General features: G+C 35.8%; 1 protein-coding gene across 1 annotated transcript; it reads left to right on the plus strand.

The window, feature by feature from the left end:
• The first annotated feature begins 4,906 nt into the window (after positions 1–4,906).
• On the plus strand, positions 4,907–17,843 carry LOC128987269 (uncharacterized). The gene is made up of 3 exons (XM_054408029.1): positions 4,907–4,935; positions 13,060–13,218; positions 14,860–17,843. The coding sequence occupies exons 1-3, from the start codon at positions 4,915–4,917 to the stop codon at positions 16,984–16,986; spliced, it is 2,307 nt and encodes a 768-aa protein (XP_054264004.1). The 5' UTR covers positions 4,907–4,914; the 3' UTR covers positions 16,987–17,843.
• The last annotated feature ends 1,558 nt before the right edge of the window (positions 17,844–19,401 follow it).

Raw genomic sequence — 19,401 nt, forward strand, 5'->3', positions numbered from 1 at the left:
GAACCTACTCAATTAGAGACAAAAATTAGGGGTTACAAAATGAAAACCTTTTTTGAAATTGCTATTATAGAAAACAAACAAGTACGGTAACTACAGTATATGTTACTCACACTAAAAAGACATCCAATACACACATAAAATACACATCTAAACATGCAAAAAATTTATCAAATTAGCTCAACTGAAGGATCTCAAGTCTATCGTAGCACAGTTTACTCAATCGTGTTTTAGAAAAATATTCACAGTGAATAATTTTTTTTTAGAATTTTACGACACAACACACACAATGACGTATTTTGGGGCGAAGGTTGGCAATGATGGATTTTGAAAAATTAGAGGGCTTTTACTCAATAAATCAACCTACAATAATCAAGGAAACCAGTCCGAAATAAAACCAAAAAGAAATGCTATCTTTTCTTACTACACAAGCGCATTATAGTCTCAGCTACAAGCCTCAGGCTACTTGAAATCCGAGTAGTGTGTCTTACTCAAATAAATTCTCCAAAATAGCATTCTCTAAGCGCAAACTCTGCACCATAATTTCAAGTCATAATGAACTATCTATGTCTATCACGTCGAGGAAACATAACCCTCTCAACACGCCCAGGATATTCAACGTGGAAGTCTAGTTTACTACGCTAGGAAGTAATACGTGTGCGTGTTCAGCTACGGTCCAAGGCGTACTACGCCCTCCACTCTCTCCGTGCAATACGCTACGTTTTGTCCAGGAAATTCACATGTGTTAGCTTTGCTCGATTGTCGAAGATTAAAACTGTTTAGTATTGTTGATTTTCGTATCAAAACACGAGAACAAGTATATTAGTCATTAAAGTTGCAAATAACCGGTTAGCAACGGTCAAAGAACCTTACGAACAAATTATCAGCTGTTTTTGATCAGCTGGCTTACAATTAATCATCCTGTCTAATGAAACAGCTGATCTTAGTCACTAAAAAGCTAATAATATCATCAACACTCATTCTTCCATCTCAATTAGTGATTAACAACAGTTTCTTTAACTATCGTCACGTAATAGATAAAATCACTCTAACGGTAGCCAAAGCCGACCAGTATCGAAGTTTTTCCCATGACATTCAACGGACATTCGCACTTTCCCATTAACGAACGCTTGTCCCTTTCACTGGAATGTCCAGAGAACGCGCAGGACTCTACTGAATACGCATTGTAGTGGTGCAGTAGAGATAAGGAGATAGTAGTAAACTGGCGAGAAAACATGAAAATTTTGCTTTGTTGTTTTGCTTCGTATATGCTTTATTGCTAAGAACTCAAAATCTGTCCTGTAGATGGACATAATTTTTATTAAAATTATCATACTGGTACATGATTATGGCGGTTGCAACCAATGCCAACATATATTATTGGGAATATTCGTATTATTGGTGGGTCCTGGCCCAGTAAGAAAAATTGAAACCGACTATCTTTTTGTCATAGCATTTAATTTGTGATTAATCTACTCTAAAAATATATAGAATGCAGCCTAAAAATAGTCTCACAGATTAGAGTGGGGGAAAATTTTCCCTTACGACTTTGGTAAAGAAAGGTCTTAAGACGTTTGTATGATCCTTTGTTTCGGAATCCTCATAGCTCACGTTTAACGCTAATTTGAGCTACGGACTTAATGAATACTACGTCAAATAATACGTCTGTAGGAGTAAAGGTTAGGCAGATCAGGAACAGAGGCAGTTAAGAAACTCAATAACTAAGCAGTGTTTAATATTACCGACTTTTTAGCTTAACAGTTTAACGGAAAAAATCATTCCATGCGTGGTAGATTAGAATAGCTCAATATTGGAAAATATTCTGGGATTAGAGAAATTACGAAATTCCATGCTAGGGATTATTTTGGTGATGTAAATTACACGCAAGGCGCACTTTTCATTGTGTCATTGTTTCCCAAATTGAACGAGAATCAGTTCAAATTGCCAACCTGGATTGCGTGTTGAGGCGAATATCCAACAAACTGCCTTTGTTGACTTCAACAATGATTGTCGTTGATTCTTTTCTAAGTTGAATACAACCTATGATTATGAAGCAAACGCTAATTTATTTGAGGTTAAATTTTTTGCGAAAAAAAATTTTTGGAGTTAACTAAGATTTAGGGCAATTCAACATATTATTTTTAAACCCTTTCCAAAGTACAAAACCCTCGGAGTAACAATGACATTTATTGGGGGATTTTTCACTAGTTTAAAATATTTGTTTATTGGGCAAATTATTCAATAACTTTTTATTGTCAAGCACACTTACTCGACACCTCAACACCTTAAGGAGTTAACTTACTTCAAACGATCTAGTTGTAGGTAATCCAAAGTGTGAAGCCTTGTAAATTAAAATGCAAATTTTACACATACTTTCTTCAATTAGCTCAACAACATCTTTTAATGGCTAAGTTGTGGGAGTACTGTGATGTGTTATCTGTAAAAAGTCGCAATAACTTTAGAACTGTAATTTTCCCATCAATGACTGTATCATTTTGTTTGTATTTAAAAAAGAACCACAACACACTAAATTTTAATTTTAATGTTTTGAGCAGTTTTTTGGGAAGATTTTACTGCTGTTTTAGGTGAGACCATGTTTAGTGTATGCATTTTGACCTGAAGTATTTTTCCAAAGATCTATTGGTCCACTTTCTATTATACATAATAGGTATACACAATTCTACGACAAGTATCTGGATTCTTATTTTAAAACTCTTAATCTTCGTATCCCCCTTTATATCGAGAATTACTTTTAAAACGTTTACCATCGCTGGGCGTAGATTACAAATTTCCTCCAGCAGGGAAATCAGGCAAATAAATCCGTCGTTGCCCAAGGGAATGTTCTATGTAGCAGATCCCTTATACGTATCCCTGACAAATCCACAGCCACGTCGTGCATGCTTGGACTATCGCGAATTTTATGATCCACGCTCGCTGTGAGCTTTCGCTCAGCAACTGTCTGAGGCTTGGGTTCCATTCTGAATTCCGAGGCTTTAGATAATTACATAGAATTGGCTTGTGTGTATATCATGTCATTGTTCGCCGTCTACGGTGTACGGACCCCTGACACAATATCACCCTTCTCCCTGCTCGGTTCGTGGTCATGATCGAGGAGACGGTCGATAGTGTGTCACCGCCTTTAAAAGGATCAATTGACGAAGCCAAGAAACAAACCATTTGGCTTAATAAAATGGATATTTGTGAATCAAGACTACAATCTACTCGTATATATTTATTTACGTGAATATATTTGAAGAATTGCCGTATGCTTCAACTTTGTCACCGCTAAAACCCGTGTTAATATTGCTGAACAGCACCACTGTTGTAGAACCGTTATGAATTCAAATCTATAATAATATACCTTGAAGTTTTATGGCACCGTGCTCTTATATTTTGTTTAAATAAATATTTATGCTGTGCAACTGTCTTAAGGGCGGTACCAATCGGAAAATCTTGAAAAATAAACACTAAGGGTTGTACAGGGTTTTTCCAAATTAAAGAGCAGATTTCAAGTAATAAACATGTCAAAACTGGTCTTTCATTTTGAAACACCCTGTATAGTCAAATACCCACAGCTACTGTTGAGTTTTGATATTTAATGGCAGAGTAGAGCAACAAAACTGTATAGTAGTGTTAAAATCAATTCCTTCTCTTACTATGGTGTAGTAGAATATACAAATCCAAGCTTAGGTTTATATTATCAAATAGTGCTTGATGGATATAGTTCCGAGAGAAAAGTACCGTAATATATAATTTCTCCTTGAAGGTTACTTGTAAGATAAATCAGGTGTAATTCCCTTGCAGAGCTGCAGGTGAAGATTTACAAGTAACTTGCGTTCAATTAAAATTTGTTGTCCAGTAACTTATTATTATGACGCACTGCTACTCGGAGTGGATTTTCAAATAGCAAACAGATGTATTATAAATACAACTTTTGTGGGAGTGTTGATAAAAAACTTTTAATTGTAATTATGACAATATAACAGATAACTACTCTACTCAGCTATATTGTCAGTGTTAGTGTAGTTAAATCCCATCGACCACAAATTGATTAAAACCATATCTTCACCTAGTTCTTCAGAAACGACGCAACCATCTTCGTATATCACAAGAACATCATAAAATTTACGTGTCGAGACGAAAAAGTGAATAAACAACCATTTGTTGCGGATTTTATCGGTCATAATTGAATATACTTTTTCACGGTAGCCTACAAAAACAATTAAGTTCCCGGGTTTTCCCAGTAGGCTGACACTTCTGGGTTCGTTCCAGTAATAGCTGCGGGTTAGGCTATACAAATGATTTTACATGTTATTTGTCATTATATTTTTTACGCCATATCTGACAAGAAACATTTCATAATAAAAAAAACTAATTTATTTATTTATAAATTGATATATTATTTTTCAAACTAAATAAATTATGCACTTATTCTTCACTATATTTTGGGTTATGTTTACTATGGCGTGTCAATCTTTGCTTTCAAAAACAAAACAGAAAAATTACTGGTTTTTTAAAATTTTAAATTAAGCAATGAAAATAAATTACTTTACTGCAAATAACAAAAAAAGTTTTTTTAGAATATTATGGTATGGATCAAAAATTTAGATACAGTTTTTACACATGCGTATTTATTGTGTACACTGATATGGTCATAAAAAAAATCTTATTAGCAACAAAACACACATGCAGGGCATCAAACACAGATGGATTGATGAATAGTTAGATTTACAAATACATTGATAGATGGTTCGATATAAAGATATACATATAGATAATATGTTACACAGTTCTACCAGAAGACACCGTAGTAGCTAGACTACCGTAGAACGGTCGAACCGAGGAAAGCTCCGTAGTTTATAAAGGTAGGGGCTCCGCCCGGCGCTGTACAGTGCTGTGCGTTGCCCTCTGGATAACATGTGCCGCTGCAGAGCTATAGTGAGTGTGACGTTACTAGCTGTAACATAATAGTGTTAGTACTATAGATTTAAGTATTGTACTTCATTGAGTATTGGATAGTTTGAAAACTATTTGAAAGATTTGTTAATTAATTATAATTTTAAATTAGAGGAAAACAGTTTTACTTTACAAATTAATTTAGAATCTTTGATCATCGTTTTAGTGAGTTAATGATTAAACTTAACTGAATTTGAGTTAATTATACTTTAAGACTGACATGGTACTACAATAATTAAAATATTATGGTTTGCAGGTATTTAAAAATTAACTGGAGTTAATTTATCCTATCTCTCTCCATATCTTAAAGATGTAGGCCTATTGATTATTGTGAGTGGTTTCCCATTCTTTTTACTGTAAAAACAACACAATTATGTATTTCGCTTGCTGAATGTGCTGTATTTGGGTTGTAACAAAGTCCACTTGTCTTCTCATTGATTATAAATAATCTTCGACAAAAAAAAGTTGGTTCAGGCTAAATTAATAGAGGTTTCAAATACTTAGAAAGTTTTTTAGCTAAGTGAAAACTACAAAAAAGCAACACTATGTTAACATTTCTTGATAAAATTTTGGAAATTGAGTTAATTATTTTTGAATGCATTGAAAACGTGCAATTGAATTGATTTATACTTTTACTGATCCATTTGTGATTTAATTAATATTCCTAGTTCAAAAACCACAGAATCATGGGTGGTGGGGGTAATTATTTAAATAGTGGTTTGGCTACTTCACTCACTATTACTCATCGTCGGAATTTTCCTTTTTTAAGATTATTAATCTCCCAATCACAAAACTCGGTACCAATACTTACCACGTGTTAAGTCTATTTCCAGGATCAATACAAAATAAAAAGTTCTTATTGTTTAGGTTATGGTAAAATCTTTGAGTAGCCTAGTAAAATAACCAGTTCAACAAAAATTAAAGTTTTCCATCCAAAATATACACAATCTTGTACTATAACTATTGTGACCTACAAAATACTCCTTACAAGAGAATATAATCCTGATATTTCAATAATAGGTTTTTATTAGCCTACGCAAGAGAAAACTGAAGGCATATTTAAGCATGGAAACAAATTTTGTTCTGTGCCCATAGTTATATATTTAATATTTTGATGTGTTATAAAGTCATTTTCGACTCTTTACAATGTTCATAAACTTTTTTGCTGTAAACAGAGATTCATCATTGTTGCAGAATACGTAAGACTGTCCTACAGTTTTGCCAGCTGTTTATTTGTAGAATATATTTTTGACTAAATCATCTGTTTATTAGTAACCCGATTACCAAACTACCCGCACTTAACAGGGTTAGGGGTTAAACCCCGAAATGATGACATGGCAATAGGAAAAATAAACTAACCTCAGACAAAAAATATCCTACCTGATTTGTAAACTACTCTCATAAGCTTAACTTAGGCCTACAACTTAAAACACCTAGGAACAGGTTCCTAAGAAATTTTGAAATCGAGAACAAGACTGAAACCATTGACTTTATATCTCTGAAACCTTCCTAAGCAAGAACAATTTCTCAAAGTTTCACGGTTTTCGAACGAACGACATTTCAATGCATGAAGCACATATTGATGGATATACATTAGTTTTTTTCATATTGAAAGTAATTGTTAATCTGTTCTTAAAGTTCAACAATCACATACGACGCTCACTTGCCTTTCTATCGTAACGACTGATTGTTTGCAGTAAATCCATTTATTTGGTGTGAAATTAATCGTAAACCTCAATCTAGCTCCTGTTCCTATGTTATGAACATTGGCTTTATACGTTCAGAGGAGTCAATATATTTATATAAGAAGTTACTTTTAGAGTTAAGGAGTTAAGTAGTTAAATCTACTCTCAGTTACTTTTAGTAACTGCTTATCCAAAAATGTGTTTCTATTGTTGTTTTTTTTTTTATTGAGAGATCTTCTTTAGGCATTTTCCGTAAAAAAAACAAATAAACTTCGAATTTTCCTTAGAAGTAATAGCCATGCAGCAGAACTTTTATGAAAGCTTGAATATTTGAAAGTTTTTATTGAAAAATATTTTTTAGTCCTTCAGTTCAGACACTGTTCTTATGCTTTCAACAGTGGTCCAACAATTAAATAAAAAGGTAGTACAAATATTTGAAAAATCTAAATCGAATGTGTTAATTGTTATTGATTGTGATATCTTTAGTTTGAATGGTATTAACAACTTTTGTAATACAATTTAAATTAACTTAGTACCTTTCGCACCTAAGCACACGATTTTGTACGTACTATTAAGTGAATTGTAGTAACATTAGACCCAGAATTGTACAGTATATTGCACCCAACATTTTACTCAAAATTACAACCAACGACATTGCTTCCAACAACATTGCTACAAACAACATTGCTCCCAACTACATTACTCCCAACAACATTGCTTCCAACAACATTGCTTGCAACAAAATTTCACCCAACAATTTACTCAACTCACCCATAATTTTACTCAACACAGTACCTGGTATTGCGCCAAACAAATGCAATTCTACATTATTCCCAATATTTTACTCAAAATGATATTAATAATTTCCGTCAGCTATGTATCCAACATCACATTTTAAATCGTTCCTAACACTACGCAGCATTGTATCCAAATTTGTAACTCAACGAATTGCCTAAAAACTAGGATTCAGACAGTTACCAACCCAAAAGTTTGAAATGAATGCGTTGCGACGTTGAAAGGAAACAGCTTTACTAATTCCAATGTTTTTCATAAGTGAAGCACCGCGCTTCTAAGCCATACTCAAACACTGAGCGAAAGTAATCGCATGAAAGTAGCCATTGCTGCACGGGAGCTATGTAGACATTATCCACACGTCTTCCTAAGTACTTTCCCGCGCCTGGGCCCTCGGACCTCATGCACGGACTCCCATTACCAGGAGGACGTGGGCTTCGCCCCGCTGGGAATTAAAAACAGTTTACCGTCACACACTGCGTTTGCTTTCCCAGGACATGGTTCGATTCCTGAAGGTTAGAGCAATGTTTGATGAAAAATGACTGAGGGAAATGGTTGGGGGAGAAATTGTAATTTGGTTTCCTTCTAATGGCATGATGTCGCATTGAAGAAACCCTTAATGTTTGAAATCCGTGCAAGATAGTTGAACAATTTAGTCAATCACAATTAACCATCAATAAGGCAACTAGTTAAAGCGTTCTAGACTAGACGATTTTGGACTTCACTACATATGTAAGTAACTACTACATAAGAGTTATTTCAGGTTAAGCCAAGGGGGTCGCGGCATTATCATTTAGACACAATCCATCCAGGTGATTGGCGGTGTTTGAACCCGGGAACTCATGGACTAAAATCCCGCGCTATACCATTAGACCAGCTCGCTCCCCAATTTTGCAAGTTAATGGTCTTATGGTTTGGTATAGTTAAATCTCTGACAGTTCACGTATGGTAACCAAATTTATCACATGAGTATTCATGGTTGTGAACAAATAGACGGTTCTTATACCATGTTTTCTTGTTGACAAATACTTCATTAACTTTTACGGATATTTTGTTTACACCTTACATATATCATAACGTTCGGACTCGCTAAAATACTCTTTCCACATTTTCTTTTCCACTGTTGAAACATTGCAGCGTTATGTAAATGTAAATTGGGCCAACGTAGCATTAACCGTAGGCATGTACCGTGAAGACAATACCATAATGACATCAGCGAGACATGAGGGAGAGAGCATGGTCCGCGATGTAGCTTCCGCCTGGAGGGTCGTCAGAGCTTTCCCCGTCACGGTGTCCTAAGGGCAGGGACCGCGGAGGTCACGGATATATAGGAGTCGCCGAAAAACCAGAGGAAGAACTTACACTTTCGTTGAATTTCAAGGTTTTTGGTTTCTTGGATGTTTTTATAAGGGGAAAAATAAATGTCGAATGGGACAGAGTGAATTGAAAATCTGTTGATTTGGGGACATAGTTAGATATAGGTGTAAGAGTGGTAGAGGTTTCTGGTGCGGATATGAATTTATCAGAGTGTTAATAGTCATAAAATAAACCTAATAATGACGTATAGTATATAATTTAAAACATTTGAACTCTATTAGAAATCTTAGAGTAGTACAATAAATGGTAATATAGTTCAAAATCAATATTGACTGTCACCGACATTTATTTTGCACGTTTGTCAGGTGGGTTTGCCAGTTCAAGATGGGGTCTATCTTCTATCTCTGAGTTATGTGGAAACTATTGTCCAGCTTACGTAGACCATTTTGAATTGACCTCGTTTATGCGTTGAATCTAGTTCTCTCGGATCAAACTTTGACTTACTGGAAAGTACCGAAATCTCTTGGTATATTCGGACGTTTTCTCTCTTGCTATTGCAACCACAGTGCTAGAAAAAATAATATTTTTTAAACGACATGCTTGGATATAAAATAATTTAATTTTACTCATTTGACTGGATTCCTCACGTTCATCTATTTTGTTCTAATATCTTAATTCACAATTCTATTCAAGCCTCACTAAAAAGCCAATTACGAAAAAGGTAAGACGTTTAATCTGGTGTTTCAAGGCTTGAATTCCAGTTTTTCTCACATTGTTCAGTTTTAAGTGCCTCGATGAGTCTTTTCCTGCTGAAACCCCAACAAATTATTTATTAAAAATAAAAATAATTACTATTTTACTGAAAGTCGAAACAAGGGCAATATTTTTCTTGTTGAAGGGCAATATTTTCACTAGATTTTCTTAACGACAAGGATATTTCGCACTAACACAACTCTAGACAAAGATTAAATCACTAATCCTTTACAGGTTAATTTATTTTACTTAATTCCCCGTGGACGTTGGTCTTTCACCCAATTACCCACTCACGCGAGCTAACTTGTAGGTAATTAACTTTTAACGCTGTCCACACACCGCTGAACTACAGTTGCAGGTAATTGCAAGCTTGGCAAACAAGTCTAATTACCCAACATGTGAATGCTCGGCTCAACTCCAGTAAAGACATCAGGCTGGAAGTAAAATCCCATAGGTATTTGTGGAAAGAGGTTTAGACAGTTGTGTTTGACCAAGATAGAAAATATCTTCATTACCTATTGAGGTGAGTGATCATTGGATAGCAGCGTTATTATAACACAAGAAGTGACAACAATCTACCAAAGAAACACCATAAGCCTTTTGCAGAAGTACATTTTCAGTCAATCCAAATTCGTAATCCAAATTGAAATCACTTCCAAAACTGGACAAGCAAACAAATCATAACTACGTTTTCTGTATGTTACAATAAAACGAACGAATAAAGAAATCGACTGCTTTCTCCCTTTTTGAAAGTTTGAAGTGAAATATTTTTGAATTTACTCTAAATTGTTCCCTATTTTTTAGGGATCACGTTTATAAAATCGGTGGAAATGCTAAGAGAGTTGTAATAGCAGTATTTAACATATTAGAGCAAAATGTAAAATATATGTAGACCTTATAAATACACATGACCTAGACTTTGTCTGATATGTTCACCCTCAAATCCACGAATAGTTAACTAATTTTAAATGAACGTTTAAAAAATAACGGAGCTATTATTGAGCGATTCATTGTCACGGATTTGTCTGACAAGGTACGTTTTTACCTTAATTAGTCAATTAATTTTCATTATTACTTCTAAAACCCATACTATATGTACATATCTTAACTATCTAATCTGTACCACAAAATTGTCTTGTCCTCCAAAATCTCATCAATCACTTTCCAACCTTGATACACTAATTACGAGTCTACTTCGTTATCCGGATTCTCTTTCGAACTTGCAGTAACGAAATCATCTCCCCGAAAACATTAATTAACCGAGTGCTCCGACCGGTGCGGTTTCTACCTCATGTTGCAGACATCGAAAGTCCTCTGAAGGATGATATTGAAGAATGAAGACTTTTCCTGGCACTGGTTACGCGGCTCTCCTTGCTCTAGGACAGTGATCATCAGCGACGCCTTCAAACTGCTCCTTCATCCTTCATGCTGGAAGTTATGAGTTCCTCGTGCAATGCTTTCTACGACCTTGACCTTGACATTGGCAGCTGCTCTGACCGTAGTAAACGGTTCAGTGATTAAATAATTTGTTGTAATATTCAACATTGGGATTGAACTGTGATGATTTTTTGCAAGGATAGAGTTGAACCGTAGTCCTGTAAAGACTCCTGAGTAGGCCCACTACATACTGGTAATCGATGTTAGGTATATATAGATTGATACAAATCGAACTGAAAATTGATGATTTATAAAACCATATTAATCGTTTAGACCACTCAAAAGCCAGCGAAAATTCATAAAACCGATGTAAATCTTTTAATCTTTCCGTAGTAAATTCGTATACTATAAATACGAACAGTTGTAAATACAAGAAAAATATCGTATTGCTTAGAGACAACTAGACGTTGCTTATAGAATTAAACATAACTATAAAAAGGTTTTTCTGATTACAAACGCACAGTTTGTAATACATTCTTAAAAATCGGACAACTTGTCTCTTGTTTATTTAAAATACATTTTTAAGTAGAGATTAGTTGTTTTGGTACGACTATATAGTCTATTATATGGACATTTTGGTAGAGGGAACGAATTTTGTGTTGTAAATTCTCTTACATAAATCCTTCTAAGAGATGCCAACTCACTACTTTGACTATTATTTCATAATCATTTTAAGGGCTTTGTGTTAAACCTGTGGTTACACCTTCATCAAAAACTGCCAGTAAATTAGTAAAGGTGAACGCTGCAAGGAAAAGCTTATTTCCTAGAAAGTGACAAATCGTTCAAAGTTTGTTTGAACTACACAGTCCCATTGTTTGCATGGAATGCGCTATGGCTATGGCCCCGGAGATAATTGAACCCATCACCCACATCGTGGAGGAATTTTTCTTTGAGCCCCAACAATACTAAAACCTCTTGCGCACTGGGCCCGGGCCAATAAAAGCGGTCCAGAAACCACATACGTAAGGTACAATTTCCTCAGAATTGTAACGTATGAAATCTCAATGTTCAAATTCAGAACAACGATATTTCGGAAGATCCCTTCACCTAAAATACGCGGATTGCCTCCGCCTTCGGCCACTTCCATTCCCTCGTAACAATCGCAATAACCTTCACAATCCGATCAGTTTCCAGAGCTGGAAAGTAGCTTTACGCGAAACCGAAAGTGTTCCGGCTCAAGACATGAGTCGCGCTCTAGCGCCTACCCATGGAGGTCACTTTCCTGCGCAATTAAAAGCGCGTGCGCAGATGAGCTACCGGACCAGCTCTAATGGCGGTGCTCCATTAATTCCTGGCTCGATTCACCTATTGCGGTCTGGTGGATTTGGAGTGTATAGTATGTATGATGGAACCTGTATTCCGTACCGTCTACGAGACTGGTCAATGGTTTAAGTTTAGGGCCCAGACCAGTCTCAGGTAGATGAAGGGTTAGGAGACAGGTTCCATCATACAGACCATAGGTTTGTAGGGGTTAACATCACAGTTTTGTGGAGGAGGTGTAAACCATCATTTAACGTCTTGAGGCGTACCTTTCCTTCTGTATAGACGTTTGTGTGACATATTCTTAGATGTGTCCGGGCTCAGCTAATAATCAGAAGTCTCCCTGTGGGAGTCTCAGAACAGCGTGTTTCTTTTGTCGGTCCAAAACGCGTATACGAAGATTGCCTGTTTTAACGTCTTAAAAATGTTAATTCTCTACTAATTACTTTTTTCATAATTTTCTACAATAAGCTGATTATCGTCTGGGTTTGCTGTTACATTTAGCTGAATCAGCTAAATATTGTAGGGGTAGGCCTACTCATTATCGCCAAACCACCAACGAAAACCCTAATTTTGGAAACACATTACAGTATTCAGGTTCAAAATATTACGTGAATGTAGTCCCCTATTTTCTAGTGACTTATATACGAGTACATTTTTAAGAACTAAAGTATAATTTAACACTAAAAATCGAATAAACTCGAAAACTTTACTCTTTTGCGGGATTTTGATTTTAAATTGGTGGGGTTGCCAAGTTTTGTAGTGAGGGATTTAGAGTCTCACTTTTTTTCTTCCGTGATGCAAATATTGAAATATTATTTTGGTTTCTATCAAAGACTATAGTAAGGTTGGTATGTTCCAGGTGGTGTTATATGTGGTGTTGGTGACGGGGGTGATCGCAGACACAGACACTCAAGGAGGGTATGGTCTGAGGTACAGTCAGCGTCCAAGGGAGGCTCGCGGGGAGACCACGGAGAGCCAGAGGTTCACGCCCAGTCAGGAAGTCGAGGAAGCGCAGCAAGTAAGTCATATACTCTGTATGATGGAACCTGTCTCCTGACCCTCCAGGTCTATCTGGAGACTGGCCGCCCCAGGAATGGAGGGTACAGAGACAGGTCCTATCATACAGACTATAGTACATTGAACCAGAAAGTGTGTATGCATAATTCTTTTAAAACTTTGTCAATGTCTTAGGCTTAGTAATTTCCCTTCTGTCTGCCCATTTCAGACTTGTGAATTTCTTCAGGTAAAAATTTTATTTTGAGTTTTTTTTTTTTGCTCCAATTACCATGATATAATAGAGATTTCCATTTAGGTACGATCTGTCCAAATTATACCCATCTTACTAATATTATAAATGTGAAAGTTTGTGTGTTTGTTTGTTTGTTTGAAGTTCAATCACGCATTAACTACTGGTTGGATTGGGCTGAAATTTGGTATGGTGATAGCTCACATTACATCACTAGGGCTACGCCCCAGTGGCTCTGAAGTTCCCCATATAAATCTTATGAGTATTCATATTTAAAAGGAATTAAATAATTTTGTCAGCTGTTTCAAAATTACAGAAGTTGGTTCTATGATGTTAAATAGCGTTAAAAAGTTATAAGGTTTACCAACAGGGTGCAGCACTATTAATATTTTTGTATTTATGACAACAGCTAATTTGAACCAACTAGCAACAAAAAGCTGTGATATAGAATGAGAACTTTACTTTTTTCTATTGTTTAGGTGCAGTGGTAGAAAATTAAGGCTATGATAGATGTGCTAGATACTACAGCATACCGTAAATTAAAAGAACCAAATGTTCTTAAACCGTGTCCTCTCCCATTGCAAACGCAAAGCCAAGTATAACTGCATTAAGCATTTTGCATACTTATACGCCAACCCCGTACGAAGAACGGGTTCTCTGCTAGTACTTGATAATTTATTATGCTATGATGTCAATGAGGTTTCCGGTAATAGTTGTATCTAACAGTGGTCGTTATACTACTACTTTAACTAACCATATAGGCCTAATTAACTATAAAACTAGTTAATGAGCTACTATAATGACAGAGTTAGCGGTTTACTCCTTTTATATTAGTATAATTAACTGTCGTCTAAAGTAGGTTATAGTAGGTCTACAATATATAAATAATAAACATAATTGATTTTCAGATAATTAATACCCGAGTTATTCAATATTTCAATCAAAAATGTTGTTACAAAGGTTTTTATTTTATTAATTCCGATCGGCATTCACCTTTGTGATTAGTGGGGTTGTATAGCTGTATAAAGTGGCAGAATATTTCAGTTCTGGCGGGGAGAATGCTACTTGAGGTGGTTATAGTATACAAGTCCCTGAACGTAAAACCACCCAGTCCCCGATGTTTAAGGACCTCGGTTGTCCATAATGACGTCATCAATGGCTGGGTTGCCATGAATTGTTATAACACCCAAATGCCCGAACCGATTTTAATGAAATTTTGTATACGAGTACTTGAATACATTATCTCGGCCCAGTTATCAATGGTCGAGTTTGATCAAGTCGTTTCAAAAGGGTGGCCGTTGATAACTAAAATAATAAATTTGTGTCAGTGTTTTTGTTCTCAACTCCCTACAGAAACCTGCAGCAACCTATTAATTTTCCTTGCAAAAAACTTATAATTTTTATGTTTCACAGGAAATCGCACCCCAGGTAGCCTCTACTCCAAGACAGCGTCAACACCCGAGAATCAGCCCCCAAGTACAGGACGATACCCAGGAGGACAGCAATGTCGATGCTTCTAGCTACAGAACCGTGGTGCTCCACGACACACAAGCTCACCAAAGGTATCAGAACGTGCAGAAGAAACCTACAAAGCCTCGGCAGAAAGTTCGCCAAGTCCACCGAGAAACACAGAACTACAAGTCCTTCAAGAACCCCAAACTTGCTGATCCACCTCCTCAAACTTCCAACGTTCTCGCTACTCCAGCACCAGATCAGTTTGTCCACGCTGTTCATCCATCAATCATGCAGAATCTTCTAAAGCAACAACCACAGACTTTTGATGTACCGCAAGAGAAAGAGACGGACAACTACGAACAGCAGATAAATTGGAATAACCAAGAGCAGCCTCAGAATGTAGGAATGAATGGTTTTCATTCAAACTATGTTCCGCAAGGAAATGCTGGCCAACAGGATAGCCACGATATAGCTAAAAGACCAATTTATGTTCCAAACCGAGTCAGCGTACACAGCCCTTCTTCAGACACTTCGTTCAATGTCGGATACAGCATCGGGTTTGGCAGCGGTTTTGCCCAGCATCCCAAAATGGGAATAGTGCAACCCCCAGTGAACACCAGGCACGGAAAACAGCTTGCTTTACCAGTTTCATATCAAAACGTACCTGTAAATGTGCACGTGAACGGAAAGAACACTGTTTGGAAGAACATGGGGTCAGGTGTGGAAATGTCCCATGAAGTAGGCCTAGGCTCCAAAGTTGAATACCAAAACATTGGCAGCAGTGATGGAAACGATCGCCATGTTTATTCCACAGGATCTGTCATCAACCAACCAATCTTTTTCAGAGAGGGATTCGATCAAAACTTCAACACCCTGTCAACTTCAGGCCGTAACAACTTTGACCATAACCACGCTCTTCAACAAAGCAATTCTTTCGATTTCAGCAACGCAATAGACCCGATGGCAAACAATCAGTACTCTACGGAACAAAAGACAAACCAACTTTTCTCACATGTGCAACCATCTTTTGCTGAATCTTTCTCCAAACAACCAGTTCCTTCGTTTACCGAATCGTTTGAAAAGAACGCACACTCTGCTTATTCTGATACATTTCCAAAACAGACAAAGGCTTCCTATGTAAGAGGTCAGCCCAATCATAAATCACCAAAGGTGGAATCGTCACAATATACTCACACGATCTTAAATACAAATAATTATCCTATAAATGAAGGAAAGTACGAAAGACCGAAACACGAGAAATCTCCGTACCATTCAAGTTTACAAAGTGCAGTAAGAATCCCAAATTCAATAAACCTACTTACAAAGCCTAAAACTGATTTTACAAAATCAGACCCTGGAGGGGCAAAGTCAAGTTATTCATTCAAAACGTTTAGCAACACAGGACAAAACGTTAATGACGAGAATTTCGGAAATAATTTTGGATTTCAAAACACCCCCGTTCTCCAACCAATGTACAATCCAGGCAAAATGCCTCCTCCTGGAATGGTCCAAGCGTTTCTAGTTCCTGTAAACTCTCAAAACCCGGGACTGTCGTATCCCGTAGGAATGCCTTTACTCAGTAACGGATACTCACCCTACTTCGGTCATCCTGTAGGTATGGTAAGGATTCCAGATTCCACGGGAGTAAACGTACCACAAAAAGAAGAATTTGAAAGTTCTCCCTACAACGTGAATTCAAACTCAGAACAGAGTCATCAAAGCTATCTAAAATCCCCTGTAAAGCTAGTACAGACCCACTATGGGGCGAGACACCAAAAGGAAGAAGCTACAGACCCGCAAATTCACCTGACAAGACCAAATTCCCATCCTCGCATCGGTGACGTTGACCGTTCTCCCAAGTTCAACAGAGTTTACTCTGCAGACAGCACGGATCATGCTCCTTTCAGATCACAAGTTTCTTCATCCAACACAGACTTCGAATCCTTCTTCGATGATCCTTCTTTCAAGGAGCCAACTCAATCTTATTCAACTCTAAAAGAATCCAACATGAACATGCACCATCCTATCACACACCATCCAAGGCCATACAGAACGAAAAAGCTTGTGATTGTCAAACGTGCTTAGTCATAGGGTTGCCTAGTTTTAACAGTTCATTGTGATGTTTCGATTTGCTTATTCCATCTTCGAAACTAAATATATGCTTTGTGCATAAGTTCCTAAAGTAAAAGTACATGAATGCCCGAATACCGAAGCCAGTACTTAGTTTTGAAACTGTCAAAGTAAGTTTTCTATGTATACATAGGCTGTTGTTTATTTACTTGAAAGACAAATTCTTCCCAGTGAATGATCTAAAGGATATTGTAAGAAAATTAACGATTGGAATCATGATGAACAGTAGAGTTTCACAACCTGGCTTCTAAACGAAACACAATAATAGCTTGTTACACAAATAAAATAAAATACATGTTACCACATTAGGAAATAGCGTGAGGTCTTAATTTTTTTTTTAAATTGCAAGTGAAAGCTGCATTGCTAGTCTGATCCTTTGTAAAACTCCATAAGCAACAGGAGAAATTTAATCGTTGCTAGTAGAGCAAGTTACGTTATTACAGGGTGTTCCTGAATGTTTAAACAGCTTCCTCTTCCTTTCCCTATATATTATGTGATTAACCATATCTTGATGAATACTAGATCGACAAGTGTACCGTAGAAAGTGAACTTGCTTCGAGGGGTTTTCCTTTAAACCCATTTGAGAATTGATTGAGACATTTAATGCACTTTTTGTCACCGTTGGCAATGAATTATGGTTAAAATTTAAATATCTCGTTATTTATGTATTAATTTTAAACAGCTTTAAGTTCCTACTGTTTGTTATGCGTTGAGTAACAATCTTTTCGATTTAATTATTTTTACCTTGCACTTAACAAGGTAATATAAGGTACGAGTATTTTCATTGTATCTAATATTTGTAATGTTTAGATTTATCTTGTAAATACTTAAATAAGTTTTTTTATTTTTTAATTATAACCTTTTTATGCAAGAAATCTGTTGCTTTGTTGATATCTTGAAGTCTACTCCTTGTTATTGTTTTTAGTTGTAAATTTTTTGTATAAATTGTTTCATTAAATAAACTGTTTTGTAAATTGGCTTGTATTTATTGACCTATTCAAACTAATTGCGCAACTGAATTAGAATTGGATATTGCCGTAGATTTAATGGTAAATCGGAAGTTATATCCTTTATTGTCAAACTGCAGAAAAATAGCTGTTTTCATTAATGTGTTGATGGTGTGTAAAGTAGCTCTTTTTCTTTCTAGGGAGTCAAAGAAATGCTTATCATCTAGAGAGAAAAAGAAGTACTTTACTGTAAAAAATCGGTTTGTTGAGTTAAAATTGGCTGGAGTCTTAACGTCAGCAGTACATTTTGCCCCCCTTTGTACCTTAGAAGTTATGGCCTAGAACCTATGGTTATAGGGTGAGAAGGTAGCACAAAAAAACAACCCCATAACATAACATAGTAAAAGGTTACCTTGGTGATACTGTACATAACTTCTGACTTTTGTGCAGTCAATAGAGTTACAAATCTTGCCTATTGTCTAGTGTTGTACTCAATAACATGAGTCAAACAGCTACCGTTTTCTTTGTTTTAATCTAAATTAATTCATTTAATGAAAATAAATACAGACGAGGAGACCCGTACGCATATTGTGCATTTAATAGGATTCGACATTTGATTGTCTCCAATGCATAACGAATAATAAAAGTAATAAATAATAAAAATGCCTTTATTTGTAAGCGAGTTTCATATTAAACACTTTTCTAACTAAATCAAGTCATTATCTAAACTATCCTAATATATTTACATAGGAATACACAAAAAATGTAAACATAATACTGAATATTGTAATGCAATACCCTTTAACCTTTCAAAAATTACTTTAATTATAGTTGAAAAGATTATCAAAGAAAAATCATGCATGACATGAGAGTTAACATGATCTGAATGTTGGTTTGAGGCTAAAAGAACTTTTATACAAATAACACTACTAATTCACAATATTTTATATATTATCGTATCCCTACACCATAAGGATTTTAATTTACGTACAGCAATCATGTTCCAATTATCAATTTGAGTAGCCCAGTTTACATTCATTTCCATAAAATATTTTGTCTCTTGGTAAAAAATGGTGCAGCAAATCAAAAATATATTAACTAAAAAAAAACTAAAACTTTAATTGATAAAAAATAATAGGTTTCTTACAAAATAACGTGTTATAGATCATATTAATGCCTACCTAAAAGTGGCAAACAATGTAATAGAGGTTAGAAGTCTTGAACAAGTTTTACTCCAGATAAAAAAATATGATATGTGTTCAAGCTTAAATATGAGTTTACTTAATACACGTATGGTGGTTTATTTGAAAGTGTGTAATTGATGTTTAACTACATAAAGTAAGTTTTTAAGGATTAGAAGGCGTCTAGTACAGTTATAATTTTTGTTAAACTTGGAGTACGACTATTTTATATATGTAATATA

This window comes from Macrosteles quadrilineatus, unplaced genomic scaffold (assembly GCF_028750875.1).
Source record: "Macrosteles quadrilineatus isolate MER2022 unplaced genomic scaffold, UCM_ALF_1.0 Scaffold_2__2_contigs__length_208266976, whole genome shotgun sequence".
NCBI classification, from domain to species: domain Eukaryota; kingdom Metazoa; phylum Arthropoda; class Insecta; order Hemiptera; family Cicadellidae; genus Macrosteles; species Macrosteles quadrilineatus.